The following is an 18,294-nucleotide window of genomic DNA, read 5'->3' on the forward strand; positions in this document are numbered from 1 at the left end:
GTGTTACTCGGAGGATAAAGGGTGCAGACAGCGTACAGCACAACAGCCTGTAGTTTAAATTAACTGCGTACAAAACACTTGGAATTTCGCAGCGCTGATTAGGTATGTAGTCTGTTCAGCCTTTTAGACAACTTTGTAGCAGCGGTAATGAATTTCCTTACAGTTTTAAACAAAACAAACACCCCACGTCAATTACGGTGGATTCACTTCACGCGGTTTATGGATGCATTTATATAGACATCGTTGATTGTATTTCGTTATTTGTAATTATGTAAACACCTTTACCAAAACTAACTCTGATTTAATTGTGCCCAAAAGCATATTATTGAGTGTTGCAAGTCGGTGTTTATATTATTACTTAGATTGTGGAAGCAGAGACAGCACGTGTACTGGTTACCATGGCTACAGGTCGCGGAAAGCTCTTCCGGAATTACAGGATTGGCTTGGAAAAGACGCAGAGCTGTAGAAAGCAATGTGTTGATACATGCAGCCGGGCTTTCAACAAGGATGACGTGCCTTTACAAAGCTCAACTAAGGGGTCAGAAACAACTAAAAGGTATCTTTCTGTTAGGGTTGTTAAGTGTAGACGTCTGCTTAACCACATCTATTCACTGGTGCCTTACGTACCAATATCTGGTATATGTGTGTAAATCACTAGCCAGATTCCCATAAAAACTTTGATTCATTTCACACACACACACACATATATATATATATATATATATATATATATATATATATATATATATATATATATATATATATATATGCGCACACACACACACACACACACTGAGTGTACAAACCATTAGGAACAACTGCTTTTTCCATGAAATAGACTGACAAGGTGAATCCAGGTGAAAGCTATGATCCCTTTTTGATGTAACCTGTTAAATCCACTTCAGTTAGTTTAGATGAAGGGGAGACAGGTTAAAGAAGGATTTTTAAGCCTTGACACAATTGAGACATGGATTGTGTGTGTGTGCCATTCAGAGGATAGATGGGCAAGACAAAAGATTTAAGTGCCTTTGAACAGGGTGTGGTAGTAGGTGCCAGATGTGCCGGTTTGAATGTGTCAAGAACTACAACACTGCTGGGATTTTCACGCTCAGCAGTTTCTCGTGTGTATCAGGGATGGTCCACCACCCAAAGGACATCTAGCCAACGGCTCATTGATGAAAGAGGCCAAGGGAGGCTGACATGAATTGTGCAGAGCAACAGACGGGCTACAGTTAATCAGCTGACAGTCCAGTACAACAGTGGTGCTGAAAGACCTGTAAAAGAATGCACAACTCGTCGTACCTTGACACAGATGGCAGCAGACGACCTAACAGAGTTCCACTTCTTTCAGCAAAACACAAGAAACTGCGGTTGCAGTGGGCTAAGGAACGAAAACACTGGACACTGTTGCCTGGTCTGATGAATCCCGGTTCCTGCTGTTTCACACTGATGGGAGGACTAGGGTATGGAGAAAACCACATGAGTACATGCATCCATCATGCCGCGTGTCAACATTGCAGGCTGGTGGTGGTGGTGTTTGGTGTGGGGTGTGTTTTCATGGTACACATTGGGCCCCTTGATAAAAGTGGAGCAACGTTTGAATGCCACGGGATATCTGAACATCATTGCCAATCAGGTGCATCCCTTCATGGCAGCAGTGTATCCATCTGCTAATGGATTTTTTCAGCAGGATAATGCCCCATGCCACAAGGCTAGGATTGTCCAGGAATGGTTCCACGAACATGACAGTGAATTCAGCGTACTGCAGTGGCCTGCCCAGTCACCAGATCTCAATCCAATTGAGCATCTGTGGAATGAGATGGAACGAGCTATTCGGAGTAGAGATCCACTACCAGCCAACTGGACACAACTGTGGGAAGCATTGGAGTCAACATGGGCCAGCATCGCTGTGGAACACTTTCAACACGTTGTAGAGTCCTTGCCCCGACGAATTGAGGCTGTTCTGAGCTGCCTTTATATATATATATATATATATATATATATATATATATATATATATATATATATATATATATATATATATATATATATATAAAGACTAACACAAACATCTTTCAAGATTAGATGATCTTTTTAATTTGATGCTGAAGTTAGTTGGTTCATTGTTTAGCATATCAGTAGTTCCAGATGACGGCATAATACTGAACCTAAACATAACTTGATCTTATTACGTCTATCCTCTGTCGGCATTAATATGTCTAAGAATTTAGCATATTGTTTATTAAAAATCACATATACATTTTGTACTTTTTTTTCAGGCATCTAATGGCCAAAATGCCACATTCACGGCAAAAATCTACATCAGTTCAGTATAGGATATCTAATGAACGAACATTGAGGAAGTCCGAAAATCTAATTGGGAGGCAAGTGATACTAATCATGTATTATCAGTTTCTCAAGTACTGTAAGTAAAGAGCATGTAAGATTGTAATGTGGCTTCTGTGCATTAGATATTTGAGTGGTAGAACCAACCTTGGCATGGCATACCTGTCACAAGGCTAGAATGACCCATGCATTGAAAAGGATAAAGGAATAGACAGAGTACATTGTCATCCAAAGATCCCAGACAAGAACACCATAGAACACGGAAAAAAAAAAGTCTGAAAAAGTTACATTCCAACCATCCAGTGAAGGCTACCAGCTTTTAATAATCAATGCACAGCTGTAAAATTAAAACGTGTTAAAACTCAGTTTAGCCGGTTATTATTTTTTTATACCACAAAATTAAGGATTTAAATGCTCATTTATTTTATGCTAAGGGTTTCTTAATGTAAGGTAAAACTTACAATAAACTAAGTTAAGCAGACAAACGTTACAAAAAAACAGTGAGCTAACTATATTTCTGCTTGCAGTTGAAATAAAAGAAAGTGCATATAAAAAATATATATATAAAAAAAATGTACACTTTGGAACAAAACCAGAAGCCACTTTTCCTTTTCGCCTTGGTGCAATTTTAACAAAAAAAAGAGCCAAAGTAAGCACTGTAAGCACTGAAGAATCAACTAGTACATGCCAGTAGTTAATGTTATTAAGCATACATGTACTTACTGTACAAAAAATAAACCCTATTCCTACAAAAATAACCACAGGATTCCTAAAAATATTGTTGGAATGTCATTGCTTTCAAGTAGCTACACAATTCACATTCTTACACAGAACAGAGAAAATATACCAAGCAGCGTTTTATTATTTCAGGTCCACAAATACACTTTCGCTTTACTGGAAAAGCATTGGTACAAGAAATAATTGTGCATTGTTACAAAATAAATCTCACCTGGTAGAGTAATAATTCTTCTGTGCTAAACACTAAGCAAACCTTAAAACCCCTCAACCCCTCTGCCACAAAAACAGCAATCCTAACTTTATTGACAAAGGCTGCAGCGTTGTTGGACATTAGAGCGTGTATTTGCTGAGATTGGTATGATATAAATTAACAAAATGCAAACTAAAAAAAAAATGCTTCAGTGATATGGGGATAACAGGACTTACCAATGCTTGTTTTTTTTAAGAAAAAAGAAAGGTGACTAGGTAATGACATTACTTCAGAGGACTGTGCTCTTTTTTAGCAATGTTTTCTGGGCAGAATTAAAACAATGCAGTCTGTAGTACTGATTCAGTATGCATGTTTTCAAGGAAAACCTGTTGATCCAATTATAGTCCAGGATATGTACTGATGCCTTCACCACTGTGGCAAACTTCGTGAAAATGAGTTGAGCCACACAGGAAATCCCTTCTCTTGTAGGTTTACCTTGGAAGCTTTCTCTGTTAGCCAAATCCTGTTTACCCTTTCCATTGTTAATGTACCATATGATTTTACCTGGGTGGCACTGGTAAATGTTTTAATCCTACATGTTGAAATATACCGTACTCCATTGTTGGCTCCATAAAAAAAATACTATTATTATGAGAGGAATTATAGAAGAATGGGGTAACATTCACCCAGGAATAATATAATTGAGCAGGACTTGGGGCACTGCGGCTCTGAGAGGACTTTGCACACAGATTGTAAAGCCTGTGCATTGCTGCTAACCTCTTTTTGAGCTTTTTTCTTGTCTGTCTCACCAGCCTGCCAACTGAGCTCCTGTTCAAGATTTTATCCTATTTAGATGCTTCATCCCTGCTGTGTGTTGCCTGTGTTAACAATCGGTTTCATGAACTGGCTAATAGCAAGTAAGGATTGATGTCTACACTATGCTGATATAGGAAAGATTTAGATATATATATATATATTATATGCGCAGTTAGGATTTATTATATATACTGTCATATATATATATATATATATATATATATATATATATATATATATATATATATATATATATATATATATATATATATATATATATATATATATATATATATATATATATATATATATATATATATATATATATATATATATATATATATATATATATATATAATTATATGACTATTATATTGTATATATATAGTTCATCGTGCATAGTTATATAGTTCAATGATATCTGAGTGAAGGCTTTTGTGTATTTTAATAGTTGGATATATACATAAAAATATAATACCATATATACACACACACACTACCGTTCAAAAGTTAGGGGTCACTTCGAAATGTCCTTGTTTTCCATGAAAACATACATGAAATGAGTTTGAATAGGAAATATAGCAAAATGAATAGGAAATATATTCATTGACAAGGTTAGAAATAATGATTTTTAATTGAAATAATAATTGTGTCCTTCAGACTTTGCTTTCGTCAAATAATCCTCCATTTGCAGCAATTACAGCCTTGCAGACCTTTGGCATTCTAGTTGTCAATTTGTTGAGGTAATCTGAAAAGATTTCACCCCATGCTTCCTGAAGCACCTCCCACAAGTTGGATTGGCTTGATGGGCACTTCTTACGTACCATACGGTCAAGCTGCTCCATCAACAACTCAATAGGTTTGAGATCCGGTGACTGTGCTGGCCACTCCATTATAGACAGAATACCAACTGCCTGCTTCTTCCCTAAATAGTTCTTGCATAGTTTGGAGCTGTGCTTTGGGTCATTGTCCTGTAATAGGAGGAAATTGGCTCCAATCAAGCACCGTCCACAGGGTATGGCATGGCGTTGCAAAATGGAGTGATCACCTTCCTTCTTCAAGATCCCTTTTACCCTGTACAAATCTCCCACTTTACCACCACCAAAGCACCCCCTGACCATCACAATGCCTCCTCCATGCTTGACAGATGGCGTCAAGCACTCCTTCAGCATCTTTTCATTTGGTCTGCGTCTCACGAATGTTCGTCTTTGTGACCGAAAACCTCAAACTTAGATTTGTCTGTCCATAACATTTTTTTCAATCTTCCTTTGTCTAGTGTCTGTGTTCTTTTGCCCATCTTAATCTTTTCTTTTTATTGGCCAGTCTGAGATATGGCTTTTTCTTTGCAACTCTGCCTAGAAGGCCAGCATCCCTGAGTTGCCTCTTCACTGTTGACATAGAGTCTGGTGTTTTGCAGGTACTATTTAATGAAGCTGCCAGTTGAGGACCTGTGAGGTGTCTGTTTCTCAAACTAGACACACTAATGTATTTGTTCTCTTGCACAGTTGTGCACTGGGGCCTCCCACTTCTCTTTCTATTCTGGTTAGAGCCAGTTTGCACTGTTCTGTGAAGGGAGTAGTACACAGCGTTGTACGAGATCTTCAGTTTCTTGGCAATTTCTCGCATGGAATAGCTTTCATTTCAAAGAACAAGAATAGAATGACGAGTTTCAGAAGTTCTTTGTTTCTGGCCATTTTGAGCCTGTAATCGAACCCACAATTGCTGATGCTCCAGATACTCAACTAGTGTAAAGAAGGTCAGTTTTATTGCTGCATTAATCAGCACAACAGTTTTCAGCTGTGCTAACATAATTGCAAAAGGGTTTTCTAATGATCAATAAGCCTTTTAAAATGATAAACTTGGATTAGCAAACACAACGTGCCATTGGAACACAGGACTGATGGTTGCTGATAATGGGCCTCTGTACGCCTATGTAGATATTCCATTACAAATCAGTCGTTTCTAGCTACAATAGTCATTTACAACATTAACAATGTCTTCACTGTATTTCTGATCAATTTGATGTTATTTTAATGGACAAAAAATTTGCTTTTCTTTCGAAAACAAGGAAATTTCTAAGTGACCCCAAACTTTTGAACGGTAATATATATATATATATATATATATATATATATATATATATATATATATATTATATATATATATATATATATATATATATATACATATACAGCTCTGGAAATAATTAAGAGACCACTGCAAAATTATCAGTTTCTCTGGTTTTACTATTTATAGGTATGTGTTTGGGTAAAATTAGCATTTTTGTTTTATTCTATAAACTACTGACAACATTTCTCAGGTCTGGAGATTGGGCTGGCCATGACAGGGTCTTGATCTGGTGGTCCTCCATCCACACCTTGATTGACCTGGCTGTGTGGCATGGAGCATTGTCCTGCTGGAAAAAACAATTCTCAGAGTTGGGGAACATTGTCAAAGCAGAAGGAAGCAAGTTTTCTTCCAGGACAACCTTGTACTTGGCTTGATTCATGCACCCTTCACAAAGACAAATCTGCCCGATTCCAGCCTTGCTGAAACCCCCAGATGAGTCCAATTTTCAGCTTTGCCCAACACCTGGTCATCTAATGGTTAGACGGAGACCTGGAGAGGCCTACTGTGAAATGTGGTGGAGGATCTGTGATGATCTGAGGGTGCTTCAGCAAGGCTGGAATCGGGCAGCTTTGGCATGAACAAACTTGCTTCCTTCTGCTCTGACAATGTTCCCCAACTCTGAGGACTGGTTTTTCCAGTAGGACAATGCTCCATACCACACAGCCAGGTCAATCAAGGTGTGGATGGAGGACCGCCAGATCAAGACCCTGTCATGGCCAGCTCAATCTCCACACCTGAACCCCATTGAAAATCTCTGGAATGTGATCAAGAGGAAGATGGGTGGTCACAAGCCATCAAACAAAGCCAAGCTGCTTGAATTTTTGCGCCAGGAGTGGCATAAAGTCACCCAACATCAGTGTGAAAGACTGGTGGAGAGCATGCCAAGACACATGAAAGCTGTGCTTGAAAATCAGGGTTATTCCACCACATATTGATTTCTGAACTCTTCCTAAGTTAAAACATTAGTATTGTGTTGTTTAAAAATGAATATGAACTTATTTTCTTTGCATTATTCGAGGTCTGACAACACTGCAACTTTTTTGTTATTTTGACCAGTTGTCATTTTCTGCAAATAAATGCTCTAAATGACAATATTTTTATTTGGAATTTGGGAGAAATGTTGTCAGTAGTTTATAGAATAAAACAAAAATGTTAATTTTACCCAAACACATACCTATAAATAGTAAAACCAAAGAAACTCATAATTTTGCAGTGGTCTCTTAATTTTTTCCAGAGCTGTGTGTGTGTGTGTGTGTGTGTGTGTGTGTGTGTATATATATATATATATATATATATATATATATATATATATATATATATATAGATAGATATTTACATATGAAAAACAGTAACTTTAACTTATTGGTGCTTTGCATCACAATATCAATAGAGAAAAACAAGGTCTTGATATATTGTTTTACTATTCCATCATCAGCCACCTCAAAACTGAAATATTTCTATTTTTCACTGCACACAGACTTTCTAGCCACTCCGGAAATAATTTAATCTTCAGCAGCTCTGCTTGTACATGCTGACTCACGACACCTCTAAAAGTATTAAGTACGATGTCACGCCGAATTTTGCATTATTTTGAGATGTGTTTTGAAGTTTTAATTTCTCGTTTATAATACCGAAGTTCACATAAAAATGCATTTATAATAGCGTAAATAATGAACCGCTGACACGTGTGCATATCTCAAAATAATGCAAAACGGATGGCTAATGGTGCTTATGAAGCATGCAAATAGTGTTTGGTACCTAAACGCCAATCAATGGAATACAGTGGTTCAATAATACTTAAGTGTGTGGTGATTGCTTACAAGACTGACTGTGATTGGTAATCATAGGGTTTGTTGTATAGCAATATAAAATACACTTGATTATACTGAGTTTGTATTTTTAGCAGTATTAGCAATAAAAACTATGTCTCTGTGAGCGTAATTATTATTATTTTCTTTTCTTCCACAATATCGCAATACGGAAACTGTTATCCAAATTGTACTGTTATCCAAATTGTAGCTGTGTTAGAACTAACTGCTATGCCAGGTGTATACTCGCTTTTCAGAAGGTTTCATAGCCAAGGTAAATCAGTACAGTCTCTGCCAATCAATCACCAGTACCCTTGTTTGGGCTGAGGCTGAAGGACTATTCTAAAAGATGTCACCATGCATCTGACTTATAGGGTCATTTTATAGCCAGCTGTCCCAAATCTGTTTTGTTTAAAAAATTATCAACAAAAATGCACCACAGGTAACAAGTAACAATTACATCCTAGACACTGGGGGCATCATGATTTGTCATAGAATGCCTTTAAATATTAATACAGTAAAAATTATCTCAATATTTTGCAGTGCTCTGTGGTACAATGTGTACATAACTGAAACCGATGTGGGCAAAATATGGAAACCCAAAACAGTTGATGATAGTGCTGAGGTCATGAGTGCTACATCAATACAAGAAAAGCCAGATGGGTACTGGAGAAAAGAATACTTCAGGAAAATAGTATGGAAAGGCAAGAAGAGATGGAAGGACCAACTGAAGACCATCAGCCCTTTTACAGGCTTACCAAGCAACACTGAGAAAGTGATAAGGTGAGAAACAGGGTTTATATTTGTGGTTAATGGGAAGCACTTGCAGAGCATCAATTGAAGATGACTAGCTTTAATAAATACTGCACAGCTGTAAAATAAAACAATACTTTATAGCCTCTAAACCTAAAGCTGATTATTTTCTCTCAATAGGCTAGATTTTTTTTTATATATATATATATATTAGTGCCAATGAATACTTTAGATAATCCAAAAACATCTGATTTAAGTGCTAATGTGTCAATTATCTATTCAGTGCGAGCTGATATCCACTCCACTCAAGTGAGTAGGTGGAAATTCACTTTTGTTTTACACAGTACCCTATATTATTTACAATGTATAGTTAAATAAGAATAATTAAACAGTACAACACATAATATGATGTAATTTCCATCTGATCCAAATACACTTTGATAGCTTTACCAGATAAATATCTGGGTTTACTTACTATATATTATACATTTAATATGTTTAATAAGTGTATGCATCATATAAAAATAGATTTCTTTGTTGATATATTCATTTCATACTTCCAGGGGACTCCAGGTAGCATGGGAGATCACTGTAACTGATCGAAAAGGTATCAACACTACAATTCAACAGTCTAACGCCTGTTTTTCCGACACCACTGTAACTGTATATTGGAACAGTACAAATTGGCCATATTTCAATAAGATAAAAATGCTGCAGCTACATGGAGTAGTACAAGCACCAGTTGATTGTCCTACACCAAACAGGTATGTGTCCTCATTTATTAGAAACATGCCTTTTTATCAAGAATACACAGTGTGTGTGTTATATATTATATATAAAATGTTCTATTTGTCTATGGGCCATATGCACAAAACTATAGGTACTGTAAGAGGGTTTGGAATTTATATTAAAGCAGCTTGTCCCACAGACAAGTTAGATTTTATGCCATTTATTCCTGGGTTAAATATATAATAACTTACTCTTTTGCATACTTCATCAGAAAACCATACGTTGATAAATGTTCCGTATGTTTACATTCATCTGCTGACACATTCTATCATGCATTCAGAACTTCTGTATACCCTACAAGAAATTAAAGTAGACTAAAGTTGCTACATTCCTTGAGGCCTGTGGCAGTGTGCCCTGCCCCTGTGTGTATTTGTGTGTTATATGTTGCGTGTGGTGTGTTAATGTTGGTGTTTAGTCGTTGGTACACAGGATTAAAATTGGTCTGTGTAACACGAGGGATTTAAAATATATTTGTATTTAGGCACAAGGATTACACATGACTCCATGTGCTGATTAAAAAGTATATAGTGTGTGGACACGGGAGTGCACTAATTTAATTCATGTGCATTTGTACAGAGATTCCAATTGTATGATTAATTAGCAATCAAGTCTCGGTACAGCTGCATAAAAGTATGCATGTTTCACTCACTTGGGGTTGTGTGTTCGGTGAGTGAGAACGGGTGGGGAGAAGGAGAAAACAAAAAGCGAAGTAAAAGTAAATAATTGATTTCACTCACTGTGTTTGTCTGTTTGTCTGCTGTTTGTTAGTGTCTGTTTCGTTTAGTGTTAATTCCTTTTGTTTGTCTGTTTATTTTGTCCTCAAGTGCCGTGTGCTGTTTGTTCAACCTTTTATTTTCTGTTTGTTAATTTATTAAATGCTGAGCACACGTCACCCACTACAGCTGTTATTGTGACAAGGCCTTTTTGTTACTTTGTCACACAATAAACCAAGAAATGCTTCTGCTATGACTTGCAACATTTGAACGTAATCTACAAGCTCCACTGTAGATCAGGGGAAACAAATATATATATATATATATATATATATATATATATATATATATATATATATATATATATATATATATATATAAGGATAAAGAAAGGAAAGGGGGCTCCCCTATTTTCCCAATTATATTTATCTTTTATTTTACTTTTTCTTATAACATGTCTCTGTAAAGTGGTGCTTATGTGCTGGTTTGGGTAGTGCAGTGCACACAAAGAATGAGAAATAAAAAGAACAGTAAATCACAAGCATTTCAGTTCAATAAAAACAGAATCCTGTTGACTGTTGCACCATAGTTATGTACCCTGTGATGATATTCTTTTTTTTTTTTTTTTTTTTTTTTGGGAAGGCCTGGTTGGCGATCACTACTTGCAAAGTATGATTTAAGTGGCTGTGAACCCCCTACAATCATTGGCTCTGACAAGCTTGTAAAGTTGCTGCGCTTACATCCAGGACTTATTGTTGGGATTTGGAGAGTATGTTTTTTTTTCAGTTTTCAATATCTGCATCAATAATTATTTAAAACTATGCTTTCAATTATGTAATTGAGAAAAAAAGTCATATAAAGTCTAAAAACTGGAAAATAAAATGAGTGTGTAAAATAAAGGTTATTTAAGGAGCTAGTAAACAATTTCAGACAATTTTCATAATTGCTCAAGTAAAAATAATATTGGTGCATAAAATTATTAATGTTGTTCTACTAAAACAATAAATACAACTGTTAGCAGAGAGAATTCTAAATCTAGCATAACTAGCTGTAGCCATTACTGTTATTTCTAGAACTAAATACTAGTTACTGTAGCAGTTGTAGACCAATTTGTAGTACTGGCATTGCAAAGCGATGCAGTCTGATAGAATCGATTGATGAGGGATTGATCATTTTAAACAAAGTCCCATTACCTTTCATATACAGGAGCCCCCCAAGATATAGAAATGTTTATATTATAATTCAGTAGTCTGAGTGGTGAACTGACTTGCTGCCACACACATAGTCTGCCAAGTGGCAAACACTCCTGTTCTGGGTTAGTCTCCCCAGTGCTGCTGTCTTCAATTTGGCCTGACTGATGATGAATGTTAATTTAATTTGATCTGTAAACATTTTAAAAACCAGGACATGATGGTATGCAGTGCCAAAATGTTAACTTATATGCATACTTAGGACATCAATAGTGGTACAGTAGAAGCATCGTTTGAAATTGAGTTAATTTTTGAATAAGTTCATAGAATTTTTCCCTGCAGAAATAAATTGTAGCAATGATAACTACCGAGACATGTACAGCACTGAGTGTGAAACCTGTCTTGGTCGTTACCATTGCAGAAATGATTGTTTAAAGTAAAAAGAACACATGTCCCACCCAGTTATTCTGCCTTGGTAGTAAATGGATAACCAGTGGTCCATCAGAGATGAATCGTTCTTGTCTAGGCTATCATTTGCCAATAAGAGTGCTTCCTCTGAAGAGTGCTTTTAATCTGATATAAAGTTGTTTTTTATCATTACAATATTAAAGTAAACTTTCCCTTTCAGGGGCAATGGTCAGTAGCTTTCTTTATAGCAAGCCTTCATTTTCACCAGCTGGTTGAAAGAAGTATCCTTGGATCATCAATCTGGTATGATTTATCTGTCCTAGATAAAATAACAACCACTAACAACCTTCCACAAAGATTATTATTATTATTATTATTTATTATTTATTATTATTATTATTATTATTATTATGACTATAATTCATGTGGGTCCATTGTAGCCTGTTGCTATTGCTGCATGGTTTGCCATATTTAGTATTAACACACAAAATATGTTACAGGATAAAATTATGGCAATTTTGTTTTCAAAATAACTTGTTGAATGAAGCATTTGTCTGAATAAGTGTATACAAATAATGCAGTTTTTGTTTTGTTTTTAAAGCCCCTATGCTGTACCAACTGACAAACCTCTGATGGATGACATTGACCCTGAGTGTGGTCTCCATGGATACAAACTTCACTTTTCCCTTCATAATGCAGGGAATATCTTCATGTCTGGACAATTTGCTCAGTTGTTTTGCAAGAAAGGTATGAGCACGTGTATTTTTAAAAGGGCAATATATTGCACTGCTATGACTGTAAATACACATTTAGAGCTAACAGTAACATGAATAATAAGAACCACTATGATTTACCTTCACAGTATATATTACAGACAGATTACTTTGTATACACCCACATTCTGATACACTAAATATCTTGTTAAAATGATTACATAGGTCTCATGCGTAGAAATAAATGGTTGTTTTTGCAAACGTTTATTTTCATTTTCAAACATGCTATCAGGTAGCACAGTAAGTAAGATAGATATCTAATTTACTCCTGTCATTCATCTTTTTTGAAAATGTTGTGTTCCTTATAATACTTACAAATGAATTTGTTGTAAAGGAAATAAGATATGTTTCTGAAAGGTTTTGCTGTGTTTCAATATTATTATTTATTTTCTCAGTTTATGAATAAGGGATGTGAAGATGTGTTTCCTTTAGTGTAGTATTATGTGTTACAAACTGTCAATAGAGGGTGCTATTGTAATTCTGCAGTGAGCTGAAAGAAACGCAGTTTTCATTCACAAAGAATGTGAAAAACAAACAGTAAAACCTTAAATCGGAACCATGCGCTCATAAATTTAAAGTTCTTTGGATAATTATATTACTGTAAAATTGTTCCTATGACTTGTCCAATCATGAAACCTCCTAAAAACCCTTTACTTTGAAATATAGAAAACTGTGTTGCAAATACCAGATGTTAAGGGCTTGATTGCACCTTTTCTGACAACTGCATTTTAAGTAACAGACCAGATTACAGGAAGGTTGTTTGGATAACAGAGTGTACTGTAAAACCGAAGTTAGTATAATCAAGATGTCACAGTAATGTACATTTTCAGTTTACTATTTTCAAAAGTAATAAACTTTCATCCAAAGTAATTATTGTCTTGTATGTCTAGTAAAAAGATGAAAACAACAATGAAAAAGTGTTTGACTTAAAAATGTTATATTTGATTACAAGCTACAATGGCACTGATAACAGTTAAGTTAAGTCATTTTATGAAAGTGTTTTATAAAAAGTGAAAACATCGCACTGTACGTATTACACTAGAGAAATCAGGACCCTGTTTTACTTTTATCCTTTTGTTTGCAGAGTATATCCGCAATGAGTCAGTACGACTGATGGTAATCAGCAGGCATGACATGTCGCAGCACATACCTATCTCTGGCAAAATTGGCACAGCCTGGAATACTGACGTTTTAGGAGGAGTTGTAGAGGTAGCTACAGTACTGTAGTATAAAAAGTTGTATTGTGTGCATTTTTTAAATATTTTTGACAAAGCTTTAATGTATTATTGTCCTTTTAATATCATTGTAGAGAACCATTTTAACACTTTTAACATTTGTACATAACCAATCAGTTAATTTAACATATAAAGTACTTCAGTGCCATTTGGGATAATAATTATACACATATTTAATTATATACAAATATTAAAATACTGTGTATTGATTAATTGTAAAGCCTTGTAAATGTAACAGTCTGGGGACCACTTCATATTTTTGTTGAGTTAAATTAATATAAATTAATTAAAAAGTCTTTAAATAAATTTGATCCAAAATTATCATATGCCAAACAAATCCTTCCCCTATAAATAGTTTAATTTCTTATTACTACAGAGGATACGATTTGTAGACTGAATCAAATGCATAAGCAAGTGGTTTTACAGAACTATATGGTAACATTAGGTAGCTCAAGACAAGTGCTAATGAGACTGTATAAAACCAGTCATATACGTATTCATCTCTATTAAGGCCATGCAGTATTTACTGTGAATCTGAACCGGTGACTTTGGGCACAATTCTGTACAATTACACACCGATACTGAAAAACGTCATGCCTGCCATCTTTTACAATGCACATTCCAGATTCTATGATAATGTCTGTGTATGGTAATGGCTTAAAATGCCATAATACATGATCATAATTATAACCATCTGTATTGTGTGTGTGTGTGTTGTTTTTTTTTTCTTCCATAGAGCTGTTGTATGATGAGTTTGACAGTTTTGGATGAGGTCCAGAATCCATTCTGGTGTGTCAGCACACCTGTAAGCTTGCAGTTGTCTACCGAAGCATCCACATCTTATGACTACATGGGGGAGAATTACTATATCAAATATAATGATTCGGAAGGCCGTGTTTTCATGGAACTTGTGTGGTTAGAGGAGCATGAGCAGTTCTTTCTTACCAATCTTGTGCTGTATATTACCACAGAAAAAGTGAATAAGCACTTTAGAACAAAATACTGAATACTGAGTCTTGTTTTTGTTTTGTTTTGAGGATAAATATATTCATGAAACTAAAGAGTATTAGAATACAAATAGAGGACTTTCAATGAAGAATTTTCAAGAAATGAAAGTGATAGACTGCGGATGTACGTTTCTAACAGTAATAAGATTAAGTGTGCATTGTGTTTAACTTTGAAGCATACATACTGCAGATTAAAAAAAGTATTTTTTTATGTTGGAAATACGTTTTTTATTAAAGTTGAGAAGTTGTTGATTTGCATTGTGCAACAATTATATATATATATATATATATATATATATATATATATATATATATATATATATATATATATATATATAAATGGGTTAATAATGTAAAAAGTAGAACATTCCTGTTTTGTTAAGTTACAGTTTAGTTTGTGGCTTTAAAAACTATTGTAAAGCTGTTCTGTACATCACCTGTAAAAATATTTTACAGTAGTTTTGGATTTCTTCTTACTTGATGGTATCTTTTTTTTTTTTTTTAAGGTACAGATAAGCAGGTAACATAAAAATGACCCAGGAAAACCTCTTAAAAATAAAATAAGTTCAAAAGTGTCTTGTGTTTTTTGTTTTATTAAGAACCTTACAGCTCTTGGTTCCTATTCTTGAAAAACTGTTTTCTAACTGACCTTTACTGGTTTATTGCTAATGTGATGAGATGACTAGGATGTTAAAGCGTAATGATCTAGTAAACCTATTATTCAGCATTGCCTCTAGGAATCTAGTTCTTTATATCTCCCTATGAAAAATGGCTAGGTAAAAAAAAAAAAAAACTGTATCAAGCCCTGCTGCACAGTGTCAGATGGATTGTGAAGGTCACAATGCTTGAGTTGCACTCGTTTAAACACTTTGAGACTGCTGCACTCTCCTCTGCTGGGACACTGTGATTAACAGCACAGTCATAAGGGTACTGCCGTTAAGGAACACCATCAATATAATATGTTGCTGTAGCAGCATATGGAGTACTTAACCTTCAGGCATGCTAGTATCTGCCCACAATCTACTTACGGTTTCACTCACGGCACCAGTGACAGCAATGTTTCATCTTAAGATTATTGTGAAAAGTTTATTGAGGCCCATGTTTATTTATTTATTTTTTTACATTCTGTCTTGATAATTCCAAGGTTATACTGAAGTTCCAGTTTCTCCTGATCTCACCTTTTAAAAATGCAAAACTTACACTTGAAATGTAATTCCATACATTATTAAATGACTTAAAAATGATAACAGAAGTTCAGAAATTGAGGTTATTTGTTTAAAGCAATATTATTTTGTCATAGACTCATTCAGTCCTTAAATGTTTACTGAAACAGGTCCTATGAGTAATGCAATTGCCACCTACCATTTACAGTGAAAGCAGTTTATAAATAAAATTAACCAAAAGTGCACCTTGATAGATGGTGACTGGTTTGCATTTACAGCAGATATTCATGGTCGTTATGGGGGCTTTCCAAATCCATGTAAGCTAAAAAACACTTTCTTTATTAAAATGTGAAACGCAGTTCAAAGTAAACCCTTTTGCAGAACTATACTGTGAAATACTTATTTGTAATATGACAATGCCAAAGAGCTAGGGAGCCCAGCCAGTCATTACATGACAGCATATTGCCGGTGCACTGACATGTGTATCACCAGATGGAAACACCCTAAAAGCACCTCCATGCATGCTACAAAATATTCTGATCTAGAATAGCTAATTGTGAAGCTGAAGCCACAATTCCTTTTGAAATTCTTACCCTAAAGGCACTGGCTCTTTGGCTCTTAATCCAGCATGTGCAGTTTAATTATACTGAGGAATGATCAAGCCCTTTCTGTTTTTAAGAGTGCAGACACATTTCTGCTAACAATGAATCAATATACCAGCTGGATTGGGAACAAGACCGGTTTTATTTGAAAAAGTTTGGTAATTAGCTGGCTGCCCTTTTCAAGCAATAACGTGAAGGAGCAATAAGTAGGTTTTGGAGTGATTTGTCGTGCTGCATTGTACAGATTCAAGTCAGCAGGAGAACATTACCATAAGCCAATATGTTGGCATGAATAGTGCTTCCTCAGCGATCATTTGTTGGCTCACTTAGTCCTAAAAGGGGTTCTTTAACATTACAATACTAAATATTTTTTTTCTTTTATTTGCATGGTTTGTAAATATGTATTCTCTTTTTTTTTTTTTTTTTTTTTTTTTTTTTTTTAGAAATGGAATTGAAGGTTAGCAGTAAGGCATTCTTACTCTTTATGCACGTTTCTTCATTGTGCAAGGAAAATGTTGATGCATGGAGGAGGCAATTAGGTAGAAACTGTGATAAACATTTCCTAACACAAGATTTGCGATGCGATTGTAGAAGATCAGGACATATATTTCTGACTCAGTGAGATGATGATTTTTCCATTTGTCTCTAGAATTTGACACATTTCGACCCATGGAGAGATAATGGAACCAAACTGGTCTACTTCCTCTAGACGTATCACGCTTGGAATGCACATCTCTAAAATCTTGAAAAATACAAGAAGATCACAGTATCATGACATCATTAATCTAGAAAAAAGAGAATTCCACTCAGGTTGTCAGGCAGTGTTGTAAACATAGCCCATGTCTTTTACTAATTAACTGTACTTGTTTATTAAGGACAAAACACAATAAATTGTTTTCTTTTAAAAATATTGACACAAGGAATACAATATATATTCAGTAAATATTTTTTTTGCCCCAGGCCCATCAATTACCAAACTGGTTCATAATCGTTGATAATCCCTTCTGTGTGAGATATTGTTAGTTTTTAGTTCCACTGATGGTGTCTTCTGAATGCAGTATACAGACTTTGTATGTAATTTATATTGTGTGCAGCAAACTTTTGGCTAGTTTTATACAATAAGCCATTAGTTACCATAAGGGTTCAGAATTGCTGGTCTGATAGTGAACTGAACTGTGTGTCAAAAAGTTACATGGGTCAGCTCATCATTTTCTTTTATCTTTCCAAAGACTTTCCACTGGCTTTATTATTATTATTATTATTATTATTATTATTATTATTATTATTATTATTACACTGTGACAGCTCTGCATTTAATGATACTGCAACCTTTCCTCAACAGTGTTTGTAACTGTGGTTTAGTATGACATAGATATACTACCACTTGGTGGTGCCACAGTGTGGAAGGAAAACTAAATGTACATTTAAATATTACAATTTTGTGTGTGTGTGATTTCAGTTTGTTAAATTGACCTTATTATTACCTATAAATTCAACTAAAACCTAGTGTTTAGTACAAAACATTTACCTAAATGGATTTTGCAGTCTAACAGTTTTTGTTTATTAATTTAGTCTTGTAGGAAAGCATCACATATATTAAAGGGTTGCATCAGACAACCAACAGTAAGAACAG

General features: G+C 35.0%; 1 protein-coding gene across 1 annotated transcript; it reads left to right on the plus strand.

Annotated features, from left to right (window-relative positions):
* Positions 1-398: 398 nt before the first annotated feature.
* Positions 399-15,012, plus strand: LOC121313766 (F-box only protein 15-like). The gene is made up of 9 exons (XM_041246562.1): positions 399-556; positions 4,087-4,191; positions 8,572-8,811; positions 9,345-9,545; positions 10,926-11,052; positions 12,102-12,184; positions 12,483-12,628; positions 13,739-13,863; positions 14,626-15,012. The coding sequence occupies exons 1-9, from the start codon at positions 399-401 to the stop codon at positions 14,893-14,895; spliced, it is 1,455 nt and encodes a 484-aa protein (XP_041102496.1). The 3' UTR covers positions 14,896-15,012.
* Positions 15,013-18,294: the final 3,282 nt, after the last annotated feature.

This window comes from Polyodon spathula, chromosome 4 (genome assembly GCF_017654505.1).
Source record: "Polyodon spathula isolate WHYD16114869_AA chromosome 4, ASM1765450v1, whole genome shotgun sequence".
NCBI lineage: Eukaryota > Metazoa > Chordata > Actinopteri > Acipenseriformes > Polyodontidae > Polyodon > Polyodon spathula.

Bases quoted from the DNA above. Each gene is read 5' to 3' on its own strand.
- LOC121313766 (XM_041246562.1), top strand. From the start codon at position 399: ATGGCTACAGGTCGCGGAAAGCTCTTCCGGAATTACAGGATTGGCTTG. The intron at 557-4,086 runs GTATCTTTCTGT...CTGTCTCACCAG, and splicing joins GGGTCAGAAACAACTAAAAG to CCTGCCAACTGAGCTCCTGT. The intron at 11,053-12,101 runs GTATGTTTTTTT...TTTCCCTTTCAG, and splicing joins TTATTGTTGGGATTTGGAGA to GGGCAATGGTCAGTAGCTTT.